At 53.0% G+C, this 19,652-nt stretch overlaps 2 protein-coding genes and 1 pseudogene across 2 annotated transcripts in view; 1 reads left to right on the top strand and 2 right to left on the bottom strand.

The window, feature by feature from the left end:
- The window catches only part of TDRP (testis development related protein), a 30,081-nt gene extending 15,463 nt beyond the window's left edge, over positions 1–14,618 (top strand). The window contains exons 2-3 of the mRNA XM_033105236.1: positions 11,445–11,548; positions 12,640–14,618. Of these exons, the coding sequence (XP_032961127.1) occupies positions 11,445–11,548; positions 12,640–12,985 (450 nt within the window). The 3' untranslated portion in view covers positions 12,986–14,618. The remainder of the gene's footprint in view (positions 1–11,444; positions 11,549–12,639) is intronic.
- A 146-nt stretch (positions 14,619–14,764) lies between these two features.
- LOC117021823 (deoxycytidine kinase-like) lies at positions 14,765–15,773 on the bottom strand (annotated as a pseudogene).
- A 2,252-nt stretch (positions 15,774–18,025) lies between these two features.
- FBXO25 (F-box protein 25) overlaps positions 18,026–19,652 on the bottom strand; it is a 66,153-nt gene continuing 64,526 nt past the window's right edge. The window contains exon 13 of the transcript XR_004422916.1: positions 18,026–19,609. The gene's annotated coding sequence lies outside the window, so the exon portion shown is untranslated. The remainder of the gene's footprint in view (positions 19,610–19,652) is intronic.

Here is a 19,652-nt window from a genome sequence, read left to right as displayed (position 1 = left end):
GACATTCGCAGCTTGACACCATGTCAGCTTGCAAAAGGTTTCATAGGAGCGTTCTACTTTTGGATAGAGACCTGTGTGATGAACTCCAACAACTCACCAAGAAACAGCAACAACAACAACAACAAAACCTGATAAAATGTGGGCAAAGAATTTGAGTAAACACTTCCCCAAAGTAACGTACAGGTGGCCTGCGTGCAAACATGTGAAAAGCTGCCCAAGGTCACAGGTTGTCATGGAAATGCAGGTCACCGCCATGAAAGTTAGCCCCTCAGCCTTAGAAGGGCCCCAACCAGGAAACCAGAAAAGAACCAGTGTTGGCAAAGACGGCTGAGACAGGGCTCTGAGTGCCATGGCTGGGCACAGAGCTGTGCGGCTGCTGTGGGGACAGAAGGGTGGGTCCCAAAGACAGCAACAGAGCTGTCCCGGGGTCCGGCGCCCCACTTTTGGGCGGGGGTGTATGTATGCACCTCATTTCCCTCGCTGGCAGGAAGTTGAAACGGCTGTATTGTCCCTCAAAGGATGAATGGATAAAGAAATGGAGCTCTACGCATAGAGTGAAATGTTGTCGGAAGTGGGTAGGAGCACACGGAATTTTCCATTAGTTTCTGGCAGCAGGTTAAGTTCATCTGTCGGAAATCTTTCTAGCAAAATGTACCTGTATTTTGGAACATTGTTTGGTTGGCAAGGTAACAGATTGTATTTCTTCATTGGGATTGCATTTTCCAGGTTCTTAGAAACAGAAAATTCAAGCATTGTGGAGTCCACTCTGGCCGCTGTAACAATAGCCGACTGCATGGTCAGACAACAGAAGTGCTTCCGCACGGTTCTGGTGAGGGCCTCCTCTGAGCTGTAGCCGTCCTTAGCCGACATGGGGCAGCTCTGTGGGTGTCCGTCCTGAGGGCACCGGTCCTGTGGTGGGGGCGCCACCTTCACGACCTCATCACCTCCCAGAGGCCCTGCTGCCTCCTGACACATCACACTGGGGGAAGAGTTTCAACCTGCGGATTCTGGGGGACAGAGCAGTCAGACCACAGTGGCCTTCCATACTCTGCAGGGCAAAGCTTCTGTAGAGGACCTCCCACCCCGCGTGCTGCCGGCAGAGCGAAGCTGTTGTGGAAGCCGATCGGCACCGAGGGCACAGGTGCACCTCTGTGTGTGCTGCTCAGGCCTTTTCGGTACGTGCAGACATGCTGACCAGGAGTGTGTGCCTGGAGGGCCGCAGCAGGCTGCTGTGTCCGAGACCCCCGCACTGGTGGGCCGTGCTTAGGGGTGAAGGGCCCACGTGTATTAACGCATCTGTTATGTAAAACTTGGTCTGTTCTCATCAGCCACACAAGACTGTGTGAAGGTTGTAACTTACATCGGTTACATAAGTGCAATATTAAATCATCATTTAAGAGTTTAATGTGCATTTCACTGAAATACTTTGTGGAGAATTTGTTGTGGGAAGTAAAAATTCCCTTTTCCCCACTGTATACCTCCTGCTCTCAGTAGTCGCCACTGTTAGTGTCCAGTTAGCCATTCAGTTTTCAAATAGATATTTTAAAGGGACACAAGGTAGACATTCCGCAGATGGGAAGTGATCAGAGACGCAGCTCGGATGCTCTGAATGAATTGATTAAGCCTGGCTCCGAAATGTGCGCGAGGAAAGAAGACAGGTTGCTTTATCGCGCGAGGAAAGAAGACAGGTTGCTTTATCTTCGTGGTTGTCGTCACTCGCTCTGGTTTTCGGGGTGTGAGAATTTGAACAGCACTGAGATCTTTACAGTGACTGTTCTGAAGGAAATGGTGCCCTACAAAGAATTCGGTTCACTCTGATTGTCACCTGGAGACACTCACAGTTGTGACAGGCTGTGTGCTGCCTCATCGGCCGTGTGGGCACAGGGTTGGAGGTGGCAGACCGAGTGCTGCTGGGGTTCGTGGCAGAGCCCCCCGCCCCATGTCTCTGAACACGGCAAAAACGGGAGGCTGTTCTTGCCTCACTCGGTACCTACACCCACGGTCTCTGCCCTCTCCGACTTCTTTCTGGCTTCAGACTCTCTTGCTAAACACGTCTCTGGCACGTCCCAAGGTTAAACAAGAGAAAGGAAACTGGAGAAGGAAAAGAGCACGTTCCCCAGAGCCCAGTGTCGTGAGCATGTGAAGGGGGGCTGCACGGCCTTCGCAGGCCAGTCCCCTCGGTGTTAGTAACACCGTTTGTGGAAATCACGGGGGACCGTGCAGCTAGGGAGTGACAGCCCTCCTCAGAACCCAGGGAGAGGTCCTTCTGCTACCTGGAAGCTGTTTAAATGACACATCAGAAGTCAATAAAGGTCCCTTTGTGCCTTTGAGGCCACCATCCCTCCCTCTGCCTGTGCACGGGGAGTCCCTTGTCTTTCTGTCTCACCTGACACATTAAAATTGCACAGAAACCTGAGAGGGGCTGAGCGGGCGTCTCAGTGCCAGGGAACCAGGGGACCCCTGGAGTGGGAGAGGCCTGCGTTTTCTTGTGTTGTGCCCATTTTTCTACTTGACCTTTATTAATTACTGTTTTATAAAACCTTTTATATTGAGGACACTATCATTTCATATTGCAGTTTTCCCTAGTGTTTTGCTGGTTTTGTGGGGTTTCTTTAAAAAGAACCATAAGGTTTGTAACTGAAGCAGCGGTTCCCCACTGCTCCCCTCTCTACGAGTTAGTACTTAACGCTTTAAGCTGATTCTCAAGTATTTGACTTCATGTTCGAGGGCTGATGCTCACTTTACACTGTGTAGAAACCCTGTAGGTGGACATGCTGTCCCCTCCGCAGGTTTGTCGGGTGACACACTGTGTGGAGCTGTCCCCACCCGCAGGTTAGTCAGGTGACACGCTGTGCCTGGCTGTCCCCTCCCGCAGGTTAGTCGGTTGACACGCTGTGCCTGGCTGTCCCCTCCCGCAGGTTAGTCGGGTGACACGCTGTGCCTGGCTGTCCCCTCCCGCAGGTTAGTCGGGTGACACGCTGTGCCTGGCTGTCCCCTCCCGCAGGTTAGTCGGGTGACACGCTGTGCCTGGCTGTCCCCTCCCGCAGGTTAGTCGGGTGACACGCTGTGTGGAGCTGTCCCCTCCCGCAGGTTAGTCGGGTGACACGCTGTGTCCAGCTGTCCTCTCCCTGCGGGTGAGGCACTGTCAAGGTAGGGCTTCACTGTGGCACGAGGGAGGTGGGCACTCACAGACGTGGCCCTGCCTGTCCTCGGGGCCTTTGGCTCCCATGTCCCCGTGGAGGGCCCAGGGGAGTGCCGACCTCCCCTCCGCACATTGGACGTGCACTTCCTTCCAGTCAGTTAGTGATCAGCTGTGTGCCCGCTGGCGGTGTTGCTGTTGCTGTGCAGCTGGAAGTCTGCTCTCCGGCATGTTTGGTGTTTGCACTCCTGTTGTGGTATCTCTGTGGTATCTCTGGCTACATGTGGGCTTGGAAGTTTCTTCTGAACTAGCAGGGCAGCGTCACTGCATGTCTGTAATTCTGGAACATTCTCAACCATTCTCAACATTCACTTTCCCTGTGAAAGCTGCAGTGGTTGCATTAATGTTGTGAGTGTCTCTTGATGGTGCTTTCTTTGTTCCATCTAGTAATGTTTCTGTGTTCATGTTAGGACTTCTCCAATTCACTTACTATCTATGTAATATCTAACCTTCTTTTTTGTGTCCATCCTCTGAATTTTAATGTCCCCAGGTACCTTCTTCCCTCCACCCGTCAGTCCCCTGCGATGCCCTCTCCTGCGCCCTCCCTGTGGGGCGGCGTTTTCCTGGTGCACGAGGGGGACAGAGCACGGGGAGGCCCAGCCACCAGTGTGTCTCCCTTCTGCCTTCTCAGCACCCCCTGCTGGATGTCCCCGAGCCGTTTCTCCTGTCCTCTCCTGAGGACTGACGTCTGGGTGAGGAGGCCCCCATCGAGGTCCCTGGGCCCGGGAGGGACAGCTGAGCGAGCACAGCTGAGAGCTGAGGAAATAGCGTCTCAGATCCTGTTCTGTGTCCCTCTGAGGAGGAGCAGGAGTCAAGAAAGGCGTGGCTGTCGCCGTGTTGAGGTGACACACCTCAGCTGCAGACACACGTTTCTGATGGGGAACCCCTGCCCCCAGTGCTGTGGGCTGTGTCTCCCAATCACGTTGCACCTTCACGCCCACTGGGATCTGCGCCCCCAGAAGACTCACACGGAGCCCGCGCCCCTGTGAGGAGGACACAGGAGCCCCCACCGTGCTCTTGGTGTCCAGTCTCCACACTGAGACCCATGTCTGTGGGTTAAGCTGCAGTCTGTGGTGTGTTGCTTGTAACAGCCCAGAGTACTGACTAACAAAATTTGGGACACACACAAGCATATACAGCGAGGGTCTCTCTTCATTTCTGTCTGCCAGCCACCCAGCTTTTCAGTTAGCGGTTCCTGTCCCTGCTTCTAGAGATACTGTAAGCATATACGACATGTCAGACAGACGTGTAAATGTATAATACACAGATGTTAGCATGTGAATTACATGAACCGCAACTACATATACAGAGTGGGCACCGTGTATCCAGATGGCGGTGCAGACCAGGCGCCTTGCTTTTGAGATCAGAGCCTGGGCCGTCTGGCGTTCCCCACACTGGGCACCGATGGCCCGCGTCTGTCTGCCCCCCACGCCCACCCCTGCTGCAGCCCGGGGCTGCTACCTACCCTCGGGGACTGGGAATTGCTTTCTCTTGCTCATAGGCTCTGTCGACACACAGACGCACTTGGCTTCAAACCCTGGACACCTCCCTTGCCTTCCATCTGCACGAATAATTTAGAGTTGACTGTCAAATGATTAGAGTATTTAAAAGAAAAGAGATAAACATTGTTGAACAAGTCAGCAAAGAAACCACATAACCAATGTTTAATTGGAGGTTGATCAAAAACATGTTTCACGGTTTTAAGCAACTGCTCCGTGTGTGTGTTAACCACCAGCAGAGGCAGCAAGTTTTGCACGCTTCAGACTGAGCGGCTTTGTCCTTGGTGGCTCCAGCCGGGACAGGCCAGTTCCCCAGTGGCCAGCGTGGACACAGGAGGCAGCTTGTCTTCACCTTCAGCTTCTATCCCTCTCCCTGCAGTTACCACACGTGGAAGTAAGGGTGACCTCCCTGAGAGCAGCAAGGGCCTTGAACGCCCTGTGAACCCCCCCCCCCCCCCCCGTTTTCATCTTGCTCACGTCCCTCCTTAACCTCAGATGCTACAGAAGCTGCAAGGCTGTCACTCTCCGCAGACTCTGAGATCCTGTTCCCGGCACATGTCGTCAGTTAGGCTCAAGTAAACTCATAAAAAGCCTGTGTAGGTTTGGACGTTTCTTATGTTGAAAACTGTATCTCCAGAAGCTACAAGGACCTCTGAAGGGCTGAGGGATGTGTCCTGAAGCTTCGTCAGATGAAAAGCACTCAGGCTGTGCAGTCTGGGTACCTTGGTGACAGCGGGAGGGGATGGTGGACGCTCCCTGGGGCCTCTCCTTGGCCTGGACACCCCAGGTGGCCGGCTTGTCAGGCCTTGTTTCCAAGGCCCAGAGAGCAGGTGCCAGCACTCTCACTGGCACAGTCCGGTGTCTCACAGGGAAGCTGCAGAGCTTGGCCGCGAAGATTTCCATTGACATGTAACAAAAAGCCTCACTATCTCTCTGTCCATTCGGAATCTTAGAACTCACAGCCATGTTGCGTTTAAACACCGTGAAGTTGTTGAAAACTGGTGACTCTGGAGAAAAGTGACTTCATAACCTAGTTCAGGCTGCGAAGTCAAACTGTGGAACCAGAGCCTAGGGTTTGTCATCAGACTGCTGCTGTGGGACCCAGAGACACGCAGCGGCCCACACTGCGTGCGTCCGCAGGCCCCAGAGGGGAGTGGCCGGACGCCTGACCTCATGGAGAGGCCCTCGGGGAGCGAGGTGCGGCCAGTGCCCAGCACAGAGGAGGGACTGGCCGCCGAACAAGGGACATCCTGTCCCTCTTCTCACCGGCACGCTGCCCCGATGACACAGCCACACGTCAGGCACACGGAGACGTGGCGGCCCCTGCGGGGGCACATGTGGGTGACGAGGCCCTTGGGCTGACAGGGAAGCAGATGGCGCTGGCGTGACCGTGTCCTGATCTCCCTCCGTTCCTGTCCTGGAGAACTAAGCCAGGGCACGGTGGCCTGTCACCATCCAGAACCATAAACGCAGGACGGAGGTTGTGCCCCCGCAGGCCTCTCTAGGCTGGGTCCACCCAGGGGACAGCTTTAATTGGTCAGGTTGGCACTTGGCATAAACTCCGTAGAATCTCCTCAGAATAAGTCAGGAAACAGCTCCTGTGTCATGTGGTTTGCTCTTTTTGATGCTGTTGTAAATGGGATTGCTTATTTCTTTTCCTGTTAATTCATTGTTGGTGTATCGACATGCGACTGATTCATGTATATTAATTTGTATCCTGAATTCATTAGTTATGTTTTACCGTTTTTTAGTTGGTGTCTTTAGGATTGTCTGTATATAAAATGTATTTTGCAAATAGAGATGATTTTGCTTTTTCTTTTTAAATTCTGATGCTCTTTATTTCGTTCTCTTACCTGATTGCTCTGCTGGGCCATCTGGTACTGTTTCGACTAGCAGTAGGGAGAGTGGGTGCCCCTGTCCTGTTCCTGATCTGAGGAGAAAAGCTGTCAGCCTTTCACCATTGAGGATGCTAGCTGTGCACTTCTCATTTATGGCCGTATTATAGACCTAATTTGTTAAGAGTTTTTGTCATTAACGGATGTTGAATTTTGTGAAATGCTTTTTCTGCATCTATTCAGATGATCATGTGATTTTATTTTTTCATTCTGTTAATGTGGCGTGTCACCTTGATTGATTTGCAGGTGTTGACCCGTCTTTGCACCCCAGGAATAAATCCTGTCTGATCGTGGTGAACGACCCTTGTCACATGCTGAACTCAGTCTGCTGCTGTTAATTGAGCATTGCTGCGTCTGTATTCATCAGATACTGGCCCATAGTTTGCTTTTCTTCTAATGTCTTTCTCTGGCTTTGGTGTCAGGGCAATGCTGGACTCATAAAATGAGTTTGAGATTATTCCTCCCTCTAATTTTTTGGAAGAGTTTGAGAGGGATTGGCAGTAATTGTTCTTTGCATGTTTGGTAGAATTCCTTAGTGAAGCCGTCTTGTCCTGGGTGTTTCTCTGTTGGAAGATTTTTTTTGTTACTGATTCAGTCTTGTTAGTAGTAACTGGTCTGTTCAGACTTTCTGTTTCTTCCTGAGTCAATCTTGGAAGAGTGTGTGTTTCTAAGAACTTGTTCTGTGTCGTCCCGTTGGTCTCCGTGTGGTTAGTTGGGCGGGCTTTCTCGACAGCCGGCACTGGGTCCACCCGCGGCAGCAGATGGCTCTGTGAAGTAGCCTCCTGCCCGACGGGTTGGCAGGACGGCCCACACCTGCATGGCTCCTCCTTTTGCGAGACTGAACGGAATTCCTGCCGGACGGACGGGGCCACGCATTTTGCTCTGCTGTGGAGAGCTGTGGGCTGTGCTCTCTGCTGAAGGGCCACTGTACGCCAGGCACTGGACGGACTATGCAGCTTCCTGTGACTTGCGTGAGGTTCCCTTGCCGGGTGGTGAGCTGTATTCAGCAGTGAGCGTGCTGTGCGTGCGCTTCCTTGTCTGGTGGGTGGGAGAACCAGCTCCTAGGACAGTGAGGCGTGGTCTTGAGTCAAGCCGACCTGCACCCCAAGTCCCCCGCCTGTGTGGCACCACTGGCTTTGCTCGGTAGATGGTCAGCTCTGCCTCTGGAATCTCTGCTCCTGCACTGCTGGTGTCACTGCTCTCCAGGAGCCCCAGGGAGGCTTTGTGGTCGGCGGTGGGCACGGTGAAGGGCAGACCTGGGCCCTGCCCAGTGTCTTGGGGAGACTGTGCCCCCATCTTGGCTCTGCAGGTGCATGAAGCTACCGGTGGGGCCTACTTCTCAGGCTCTGCAGGTGGAGCTCATTTTGCCAAGATCCGTGGGCTGGTTGTGGTGAGCACCCCCTTCTTCTGTCACAGATTCACCGAAGTCCCCGTGGTGTCAGACCAGAGTGGGGGCTCCCAAGAAGCAGCCCACAGTGTGGGGGAGCCGGACGTCCACCCTGGGCTCCCTTCTGCCCCTGTAGGACCCGGGGCTCGGGCGAGTGCTCAGCTGGCGCCGTACTGCCGGGGCGGGGGGCGGGGGGCGGGGGCAGCACCTGTGGGCTCCTCTCGCCTCCAACGCTGCCATGGTCCCACTGGTGGCAGGTAGGGCTGCTTCTGCCTCACCCATATCCCAGGATCCTCTCAGCGGCGTCTTGTCCATGAAGAGTTGTTAGTTCTTGAGGGGGAGTGAAGTCTGGACTGACCTATGTCACCACCTTGGTGACGTAACTCTCCCAAGTTCAGTTTTTTGAAAAAGAACCTTGTAGGATATCATGTCCCTCATGTTTTGCGCTCAGAGCTGGGACTCGTAGATCCCAGGGATGGCAGGGCCTGCAGGTGGGATCGCTCGTGCTCATCTTGGATTTGGTGCCGGATACCAAAAGGTCATCCGGCCTCTCTCTGAATATGTTTTGTGACAGATATTCCTGCTACATCACTCCCACAGAAAGGACTTGGTAAATCATGGGTGATAGTAATTTTCATTAGGATCTCAAAGTCGTCCCCCAGGGGGCAGGAAGTCCTTTCAGCACCTGAGGTGTGGGCACCATTACAACAGTTCTTCCTGTTCTGTCTGGAACTCACTCTCCCGTTTCTGTAGCCCAGCTTCTCGGGGCCCTGAGTTTTCCAACCCATCGTGTTTGTCTTCATTTTGTGGCTGTCAGTTCTCGCCGCATCTAATCCCATTGTGAACGCCTGAGCATCTGTCTGTCTCCAGGAGCCACTGGGTTTGTGTCGGTGTTTTGAGGGTGCCGGCAGCGCTGAGAGAGGAAGGCCAGCAGCGAGAGCTCTGACCGCTCAGAGAGGTCCTGGCCTGTGGACCGCCCGTCAGCGCCCCTCACAGTGGCGTTAGTGAGGGTGCTTTGCTGGTGTCAGGAACTGGGCATTGGGTGACGCTTGCTCATACCCCCTTGGGGTGCAGCTCTGATGCCAACGTGGGGCACTGAGGGGGCGGGGGCTTGTTAACGTGCGCAGCGAGCGAGGCGTGTGGCGGGGTCAGCGGGTTCGCTGTGGTGACTGGCTAGCAGGACGGTGCCGGGCCTGCAGTGGGGACCCAGGGAGCACTGCGAAGTGCCACCACCTCCCCAGAGCTACAGCGTCCCGCGGGCCCCATGTTAACTGAACACTTAACATCTAGGAATTCCTCACTAACTTTGTCTGTGTGGGCACCACTGCTCACCTTTGTAATATAATTTTATGTGACTTCAGCCTCTTCTGGTGACTCATTTGCCAGCACAGACTTGCTCCCCGATTCCTCTGGTGCCTCCAGGTGCTGTGTCACAGCCAGGACCCTGGATGTCTGCTGGGGGGCACGGAGCCTGGCTCTGAGGTCCCCTGGTGGGTATTTCCAGCGCTTCAGTGTGACAAGCAGTGCGGTGGGTGTTGTCACACAAGCATGTGTGTGGGCTCCCATGCCAGGCTCAGGGGTGGTGTTCCAGGGGCAGGCCCCCCCACACGTGCCGAGCCTGGCCGTGGACGGAGCCACAGCAAGCTGGTGGCGCGAGAGGTAGGAAGCAGGCTGCCCTTCTCGAGGGGCAGCGAGTGGAGGTGACGACTGTGTGCGGTGGGCTTGGGTGGGGCTTCCAGACGTGGTGGGTGAAACCGCAGGGAGAAAGCTGCAGCCTCGTGTGCCTTCGTGTCTCAGTAACGAATGAGAAGACACTGGAAGGGGTGGGACAGGGATCCCGTGAGCTGTGGCACATGGTCCTGAACGCAGGCTGTGCACGGCCCCCGGGGACGGCACTGCTGAGGTTTCCATGATTGAAAGTGACATTGCAGTGGTTTTGGTGGCGACTACTTGCTCATTGTGGGTTATGGAGTCAGAGGTTTACCCCTTGGCTCTGTGGCCGAAATCTAACACCGAGGTGTCATTTAAGCCGTTTCTGGCCTGTGGGCTGGGAGCCACGTGGCAGTACGTTTCTAAGCCTCGAGTAGATTCTCATGTGCTCTACTGTAACGTTTATTGGTTGAAGGAGTCCATGCAGACCTCCCCGGGGTCAGCGTGACATTACCGCGCCCTCCAAGGGGTCTCAAGCACCCCAGATCACGGGAGGCTCTGGGAGCCGGGGGCGCTCAGAGGGTTGACTTGGCTCATGTCAGACTCAGCTGCTCTCTGGTGATAACTTCGACGGTAACCCCAGGCAGCAGAGGTTGTCGGCACTGATGGCATTGCAGGCATGTTTGTCCACAAGGACCTAGAACAGAATCTGATTCAGAAAAAAACCTCGAGCCCTCAGCAAGGGACGGAAGCCTAGGTAAGTGTATAAAGGCAAAGGCCTTTGAACGGAACAGGATTTGATGTCACACACTGAGCCAGTTAGGCTGAGTTCTTGGCTCGCTGCTGGGTCCAGGTGGCGGTGGGTCCCAAGGTTGTGAATGGAGGTTTCCTTAATGTCCGGCATCGGTGTGAGGGTGCAAGGCGGCCAGAAGCAGCACCCGCGTGCCTGGTGGCCTACAGCGTCCTGCAGAAGCGTCTTCATGGCCTGGAGCTGCCCTGTGACTGGGAGGGTAGTGGCTGGACGTCACTCGTGACCACACAGCTTTCTGATTGAGGGCAGGACTCAGGGAACCGGCCCAGGGGACGTGAGGCCGGTGCCCCGCGCCCAGCTGAGCTCTGGGGACACCTGTGCTCCTTGCCCCCTGGCCCTGGGTTCATGCAGCAGCACAGCCCCGGCCGCTGGGTGGCCTCTGGGTCGCTGAGTGCACTTCCTGTTCTGACAGACTGTCACACCGGTGCTGCCATGCAGCCTCTGGGTACAGCTGTCAGTGTCACGACCTTTTTATGTTGCATTAACATTTCAGAATCTCTCTCAGCTAGGTCGGTCCCTTGGGAGCTGCCCTCCTGCCTCCCCTCTCCCCCCCAAAAAAAAGAAAACCAACCCTAGCAGAAGATGTGGACCCTGGGACGCGTGGCTTAGCTCACGTGACAGGCACTTTGGCTGCTCCCTGCTTCTCTGTGTGACTCTGCATCTGAGGTGCTGGGCCGGCCCTGATTCGGCCGCGTCCTGACCTGAGATGTGAGGACGCTGCCACGTCACGGGCCCTAGAAGGAACAAATGCCTCATTTCTTCTCTCGCTGTGGGGGTGGGTACAGCTCCCCTGCCTTGTGCTGCAGCTTCGTCACCCCACTGGTTTGGACAAAGTGATCGCTGGTGCCTGGGCGAGAGCTACGGACACACTAGACGTGTGGGTGTGCCCAGGTGGCAGGCTGCGCGGTCTCTTCTGGGAGGTTCAGCACCCCGGGTTTTGTTACAAAGCTGTGATCATTTATTTACTGAGTGGGATTTGATCTTGTTCTTAACCTCCTATTAGGTTCAGGGAGCAAGTTTCCGAGGTTGGAAAGAAGTGAGTTCCCCGTTTAATGACGATGACGAGCAGCACCTGCTGGAAAGCCGCAAATCTCCCAGGTCCAGAGGGTGAGTCCCCCCAGGTCGGGACGGTCCCGCCGGGACCGAGGCGGCGTCTGCACAGAGCCCGTCGCTAAATCGCTGTCCATCCCTTTGCCCTCCCTGTACGGTGGTGTAAAGCAGGGCCAGCGATGTGACAGCCCCGCTCCTCCCCCCGGTGCATAAACCGGCCCCGGGAGGGCTGATGCTGATGTTCTGAGAACAAGAGAAAGTAGAATGTGGTCTGTGTGGCGTCACAAGGCCACCGGAGAACGTGAGAGGCTGTGGAGAGTGACAGCTCTCGGTGAAGCCGCCAGCCATAACGCTGAGGCCGTGCTTGAGACACCAAGTAGTTTCAGAAAATCCAGAAGTTAAAAACACAAAGGCCTGGTTCATACACTGCGAGAGGATTTAGAAAACAGAAGTGGCCTGTGTTTGATGTGAAGGGTCCTTTGGGCCTAAATGTGACGACTGTGCTGCCCTGAGGTGAAGGAGCTGCCGCCGTCCTGTGGGGACCGTCTGTGTGGGCCTCGTGTCAGCGTCTCCGGGGGCCTTGAAATTCCTGCGTGCTGGCCCCTCAGTCCGGTTGAGTGAGACGTCCCAGGCTGAGGCCTGGCCGTTCGTTGTCTGGGCCCCAGCAGTCGGCTGCCGGGATCTGTCCCCACCACACGGCCGCCGCCCCTGCTGTGCTTCCTCCCGGTTGACGGGGTTTTGAAGGCCTGTTACTGTTCAGCCTGCTGAGTGCTCGAGGCTGGCGTGCTGGGCACGGCGCCCGCCGAACGCCGACCAGATGGATGGAGCGGCCTCCACGTTCTAGTTTGGACCCTGATCCCCTTTCCTGTGGTTCGGTCACGCCGGCCCGAGGGTCTCTCATGGCTTCTTGTCTGACACCCGGTGTCTGTGTTGCGAACTGTGCAGCTTTCGTGACCTTTGTTAACACTGTGCAGTGACTGATTTCTTCTTATTTTAACATTAGAATTTTACATACAGATTTGCGTTAGCTTTCTACACGATTTACATTTATATTGCTTTAGAAAAAGAACTTGTGTTTATCAAATGGGCAGAATTTGAGGCCCTGATTTCATGGGGTGACCAACACTTAACTCTTTTGTCTCCCCCAGAACTAACTTACGACTAAAAGAAGAGTTGAAGACCGAGAAGAAATCTGGATTTTGGGACAATTTGGTTTTAAAACAGAACACACAGTCTAAGAAACCAGACGAGATTGAAGGTTGGGAGCCCCCAAAACTCACTCCTGAAGACGTGGCAGCCGAGTCAGGTGACCCCGTGAGTGACCACGCATCCTGGCCAGGCTGGGAGGAGGGTGGCAAGGGCTCTGCCCGGTACAGCAGCCTGGCCGGCTCTGCGGGTGCCTCCCGCTGGAGCCTCCGGTCGGCCGGGCGGCTGGTCAGCATCCGGCGCCAGAGCAAAGGCCACCTGACCGACGACTGGGAGCAGCTGGAGTGACGTCACGGGGACACTGGGCGGAGCTTCAGGTCCCAAGCTTTTCCAAACCAAAACCTGCCTAATTTCGCAGCTCCGTGTCCCGTTTCGTTCAGACTTCTGCGGTTTGCTGTGTCGGTGTTTTTCATCGTGTGTCGCACTGTCAGTCTTGTCCGTGTCCTGTTGGACTTTCACGTTCATGTGCAGTCAGGAAACTCCAAAGCTGACGGCTTGCCGGGCATGTGGGCCCACGCCCGGCTGCCTTCCTGTGGCCGCGTCCACACCTGTGTGCCACGTGCTTCTGGCCCTGGACACGGGAGTTTCTGAGGCTGTCCCCTGCGGCACCAGGTAGGAGCCGCCGTTGGCCACACACTGTCTGTGCCATCCACCCTTGGTGACGCGATGCTTCCCTGCAGTGGAGCCGTGTGCAGTCAGAGCCCAGGACGCAGGGGTCAAATCGTGTTCACTCAGAAAATCAAACTTTCCTTCATATTAACTTTCAAGGTATGTGAACAAACCAATTTCCAGAAAAACAGAGGTTACTTATGATGAAGCGTGGAAAGGCCGCCACGTAGGTGACAGCGCTGCTGACACGAGGTTTTGTTTCCACTTCTGAACTTTGAAATACTGATCTTTATTTTCTTCCAAACATTTGTTTTCTTTTTCTTTTACCCTTTGTCTTCTTTACTAATACATATTTCCTAATATACATTCAAAAATGATTTCAAGATCTATGACATAAAGCAAGATCGTTTGTATCAGTAATTTCTCTTAAAGGAGAGGAAACTCAAGGTGTAAGCCTGCAGAGGTGAAGCAGCGCGGAGATGTGTGTCTTTAGAAGCGCACGCCGCCTGACTAACCCCAGGGCAGCCCACCGGGACTGAATGAGCAGCCGCGGGAAGAGAACCTGCCTCGTGTCCAGTTTCTCCTTTGACTTCTCACGAAGCGTAAGTGTGATAAAAGAGCAATTGTTCCCAGTTCAGCATCAGTAAGGAGTAAAATGGAAACACTAACCCTCGCTAGGTTCCACTAACGTTTTATCGATAACAATGAGAAGAAATGTAGGGAAAATTATACTTGCACCTCAGATGATTTAGACAATTATACTTCAAACCAGTCTTTTAACTACAACAGTAATATTCATTTGAAAACAATTGGTCTGAGAAGGGAGAAAGCAGTTAGCTATTTTAAGGTCCATCTAAATTAAATCGTTTACACATGTAATAAATTTCAGTTACCCCTTAAATACAGAAACATTTCCTTTTTAATCATCCGAAACCCCCTGCAAAAACATGACGCCTCACCCACAACCCAGATGGGGAAATGAAGGCAGGGCGACAATTGCGTGGTGGGTGATGGCTGTGCCGCGACAGTCTGAGCACAGCCTGACCTGCTCTGTGAATCTGCTTTGGACTCTAGTGACGGTCGGGGAAGTGAGTAAATACTAAACCCGCTCTTCTCTGTCACATACAGAAGGCGGAAGGGCAGGCTCTTCACCCAGGGTACTTAAAACTTCTTAATCTCTTTTCTACACATTCCTTAAATGCCTCTTCCAACTTTGTGCACTAATTGACACGGACACATAACCATTTACAATGTAACATTAGTTTCCAGTAAGGAAACTGGTCACCAGTGAGACGAGAAGCACCAGGAAAAGAAAACAGCCACGGAGGAGGAGAAAAGGGGGAGATAGCGGGGTGGGTCCTTCACGCTGCAGCCCGGCCACCATGCTCGTTTGGAACTGTGGGCCTCCACACTTGTCGTGAGGGACAATTAAATGTCTTGGTAGGTTTAAACAAAACAAAACAAAAAAACAAAAAAAAAAGGGAAGAAGGGAGGAAAAGAAACAAGAAACTGCTCACAAATTTTTGTGTAAGATTCATCAAAAAAAAATTTTGTTTTCTTGGAACAACATCGTTAAAAACTTGAGTTTTCTAAAGAGATTTGTATGGACATGGAGCTACGAAGATACAGAAAGCTGGAATCCTTTCCCTGCCTGGAGCCTTCAGCAAGATCATAGAGTACTCAGAAATTCCTTGCCGCTTCCACCCAGACTGTCGTGTTTGCCTTAGTTTTCGTTCCCCCCAGTGTCAGGATGGGCCCTTGTAGATAATTCAAGTGGTTTTTCGGCAATCTATGCAGGGGGCAGCTTTCATGCTTATAGTGAAGCTTTTCTAAATATTCAGGATGGATGCCTTGTTCTTCATTCCCTCCCCATGAATATATTCTACTCAAGCATCTCTCTGGAGTGGCTCGGATATAAATGATCCATCCAGCTCAAGGCTTTGGCTGAACTGGTGATTCATCCAGTCACGCCAGTCTTGATAAATCGTCCACTCTGCTTCGTTCATGCCATCAGTCATACAAATTAGATGCAGAAATGCACCTGTCACTACACACAGACAGTTCAAAAAATCATCCGGCTCTCCACATCTTGGAGCTTGCCTGTGAGAGAGGTGGGTGTCCTGGGATGTAGCAGACCTTCGTTCAGGTTTCTCATGCACCATCTGAAGGACGTTGCCACCACCTTTCTGAGGTGTTGCCGGTTCCCGGAATTCATCTTGCACATGGAACATTGCGCCACCTGGCAGTAGTCAGGAGCCACCTCCCACTCCTCGCAGACTCGTTTCAAGACATTCGCAGAGGCTAACTTCCCTGCAGCGAGCTTCTGTTCCATGGAAATTTCCCTGACGTGGGTAACCACAAAGCTGGAAGACGAGCAGCTCCTCTTGGTGGGGTGGCCATTCCTCGTCTCCTGGCCCCGAGCGCACAGGCGCTCTTGCTGGCTTGTTTTTCTTTTTTGATCACAGATTTAAAAATGCTGTAAAGTGTGGATCAATTTTAGCAACTTGATGCTCTTTCTTTTGCCTTGCTCGTTATAGGGTTAAACTGTATATACAATACTGGAAGTGCCTCTTTTCTATAATACCCGGGATATTGCTTTTCCAAATGAGATCCTACTGTGATTGCTGTTGGATCCCTGAGACGTTGCGTTGGGGTTCATTTGAGAGTGTCACTGTCTCCACACTTGCTTTCCATCCTTGGCAGAGCGACGCTCTGTACCAGGTACCCCAGATGTCCGTCCCTAGGACAGCTCCCGTCCGCAGGTGGCACAGGGCCCATCTTCGGCAATGGTGGTTTCCAAGAAAAGGTATAGGTTACTTTTGATTAAAAACAAAAACCTCCGGTTACACTGTGCATTTCTCTTGTGAAAACACTGTCCTCGAGGTTCAGGGTGCTGCTGTGCTGCTCCCCACAAACCCCCTTGGGACGTGAGCTCACTGCTGGCAGGCCTCCTGACAGTGTGTCATCTGTTCATCGTAGATCGACATCTGTCTACACGTATCGACCATCTAGCCATCCATCCGTTTTTTAATAGAACAAGAAGTTGACCAAGCCTTGAAAGGGGGACATGTTTTGAGTGGTGTTAAAATAAAAATCCAGTTGTGTTGGAACCTTGAAATGGGGCGGTATTGTTCGAGATGCGGAGGGAAGATAGCAGAGCTGAAAATGTTTCCTCAGGTAGACAGCTCAGTGTGTGGACTGGCCCCCACCTCCGAGCAGCGCTTGCTGAGCTGTGCAGACGCCGTGCATGCGTGCGGCAACCTGTGCAGCCAGCAGGCAGCTTGCCCTTGGCTAATCCTGACTTGAGGCACAGGAAAGTCGTTTGGTGTGTGAAGATGGGAACAGCGTCCCCAGGCGACCCTGTGACCAGCTGCTGTAATGCTAAGTGCCTGTAAGTGTCCTCGGTGATGCACCTGGGATGTAGTCGGCAAAACAGTTCAGAATGTGGTTTCTAAAAATCGGAAGACAAAGCCAGCTTGCGATTGGAATATGCACTGTAAATCACATTTTTCTTATCTGCAGAGATTTATGTAAATGAATTTTCTCCTGTTGTAGCTGATCAAACATAACTATGTCTGTGGATTTTAATATAAATATTTATTGGTGTGCTTTGGGAGAAAAATATTTTTTCTTGATAGAATTTACCAAAGCGACTTTGTATTGTTCACAGGTTGAGAGAAATGTGGTTTTGATGTTAGGGTTTTTGTTTGGATTCTGTAAACAAACAAAACTGTGTGAAGAGCGGTTGTCTGTGCTCCTTCTACTGTTGTTTTATAATTTTTTTTATTATGAAAGTGATTGGCTTCAAAGAAGGTAGAATTCATCCTTAATGCTGAGATTTTTTAAAAATAAAAGTATCGTTTGTATCCTCTTTCATTATTTGCATGATTATTGGCATCTACTTAAAGGTCAGTGCTTACGATGACTTTAATCATTTAGCGCTAATGGCACTTTTCTTGACACTTTAAACCTCATTTTAAAATGCAAACAATAGCTGTAGATGTTTTCATAAATAAATGAGTGATTTCAACCTAAGCTTTCAGGCGTGTGTTTTGCATATTGGGGCTGTCTTCTGATACTGTCTGTGCATAACCGCGTCTGTGCCGTGGAACGCCCTGCTTTTTTTTTTTTTTTTTTTTTTTAGGGAGGGCGCAGCTCACAGTGGCCCATGTGGGGATCGAACCAGCAACCTTGGTGTTATTGGCACCAAGCTGTAACCAACTGAGCTAACCCGGCCTCCCCTAGTTTTCTATTTGTCGATTATTTAATGAGGTGGAGCCTTTGGCAAGCTTTCCCTCCGGCACCCAGCTGAGACAACTGGTGTTGGGAGTACGTTTTCACTTACTCCTCTTCATCATTTAAAAAGGTTGCCATCTCTTAGGAAAAAGTCTTTTTCGGAAGCAGTGGGCCCTTATGCAGTGGTGGTTTCAAAGAGAAGGTGAATGTCAGAGGAAGACTGAGTTCCGGTAAGAACTGGGGACCACGCTGGCCGGGACTGTGCTGGTAAGTGCGCCCGGCATTGCTTTCCCCTGTGCGTGTCCCAAGTAGCTGGCTTTCTGCCTCTGGCTCTTCCCTCACTGCACTCTCTGGACATCTCATCTGTTGGCCTGTCACTGCTGTCACCCAGGAGGCCTGGGACCCTGCCCTGCAGCGCCCCCTGCTCCCAAGGCCTCAGCACACCCACACCCCCCACAGCCACTCCTCCAGTGTCCTGTCCCCTCCCACCTGCCAGCCCCGTCACCTCCCTCACCTGCCGCCTCCAGACCTGCCTAGCGTGCCCACGCGCTGAGGGTCCATATGACGGTTTCAGACCCCGAGGCTCAGATTCTCACCCCTGGACCTGCATCACTGACGTCCAGTTCTTTTCTGGCTGTATTCACAGGTAGGGAACTTTATCTTCCCTCTCCCAACTGACTTTCCGCCATTTATCCACTTTCTGTTTTTTGCGGTGGTTCCTCAATTGATGATTGAACAAGTGACCAGCAGGCAGGGCATTATCACTGAGGAAGATTTAAAGAGATACATTGGCGGGATGCTTTTTCTAACTGACACGGCGTCTGTGATGGTGCTGAGTGAGATTAGCAGGGGAGCCCCTCGTGATGCTGGCGTTGTGGTTGGACGTTTCCTGTGACGGCTGAAGGAGTGACATGCGGGGAGGGAGGGGCCCCTCGGTCCCCTGCCATTGAGGACAGACCCTGCCTTTCCTTCCCAGTGTGACTTGCCCCTAGTCTGACAGGGGACGCGAGCGTGGAGCCAGCAGGTGGGAGCTGTGGTGGTAACTGGCTCTCCTTGGTCTCAGGGGCCTGGAATTCCAGACCTCTGGTCGTCGTCATCAGCAAGACACTGGTGACATCTGTCACCAAAAGGATGTATTCGGGAAAAGAAAAAGGGCTGGTGCCGCCCCGGGAGCCAGGTGCACATTCGCGTGTGAGCCACGAAGGAGGGTATTCATGGCAGGGAGACAGGAAGTTGGGCCTAGTTTCAGGAAAAGGAAGTGAGGGCAGGTCCGCTGTGGAGCTGATGCGCTTTCAGGACCCCAGCTCCTCCCCCAGGCCTCCTGGCCTGATCGGGTTCCTTGAAGCCCCAGCTCATCTGTGTCACAGTCCTGGGGAAGCTCACGGCCGCAGAGTCTGGTGAAGTGACGCTCCATGTGATTGGCTTCAGCGCGTTCCAGTTTTCAAAAACCTAAGGAAACCCCACAGTGTTTCCTGGGCGCTCACGCGGTCACCACCGTGCAGCCGGCTCCCCCGTGGGCGCTGTCGCTCACCCAGCACCTTCCTGTCTGCTGAGCGCCTCCCGATGTCACCCAGGCCCCCCAGGCCCGGGCGGGATGTGGGCAGGCACCCCTTCTTTTCACAGCCTCGTTCCTAACCCTTTCACTGCCTGTGAGCTATAAGAGCTGCAGTTCCCACCTGCAGAATGCACCTGTTTTAAGGAAAAGCTTCACTTTGCACCTTTTTGATTGATACTGCGAAGTAAGAATCACGTTGAAATGAGACGTTACAACTTAGCTAATAGCAGAAAAGTGATGTCCTAGCTCTTGCCAGTTGCTGAAAAGCGTAGTTTCGAATGAAAGACGACATCGTGGTACTCAGCACAGCCGAGCTGTCCTGCGTGGTGAACAGAGCAGGGAGTGGCCTTGGCAGGGCAGAGGCCACCAGGCTGGGCCGGCTGGGACCTCGTTGGGCCTGTCCCTCACTTACAGGCAGCGGGACGCACTCAGGCGGCGTGAGCAGGAAATGAAGCTGCCAAATGCAGAACACAGGTGGTTTTTCCTCATCGTGAGTCAGTCTTGAATTTCATCTGTAACCAAAAGGCAGAGGGAGACACAAAGTGACTCCCGCAC

Source organism: Rhinolophus ferrumequinum, chromosome 4 (assembly GCF_004115265.2).
Source record: "Rhinolophus ferrumequinum isolate MPI-CBG mRhiFer1 chromosome 4, mRhiFer1_v1.p, whole genome shotgun sequence".
Taxonomy (NCBI): Eukaryota; Metazoa; Chordata; class Mammalia; order Chiroptera; family Rhinolophidae; genus Rhinolophus; species Rhinolophus ferrumequinum.
This window is presented reverse-complemented; position numbering and strand designations above follow the sequence as displayed.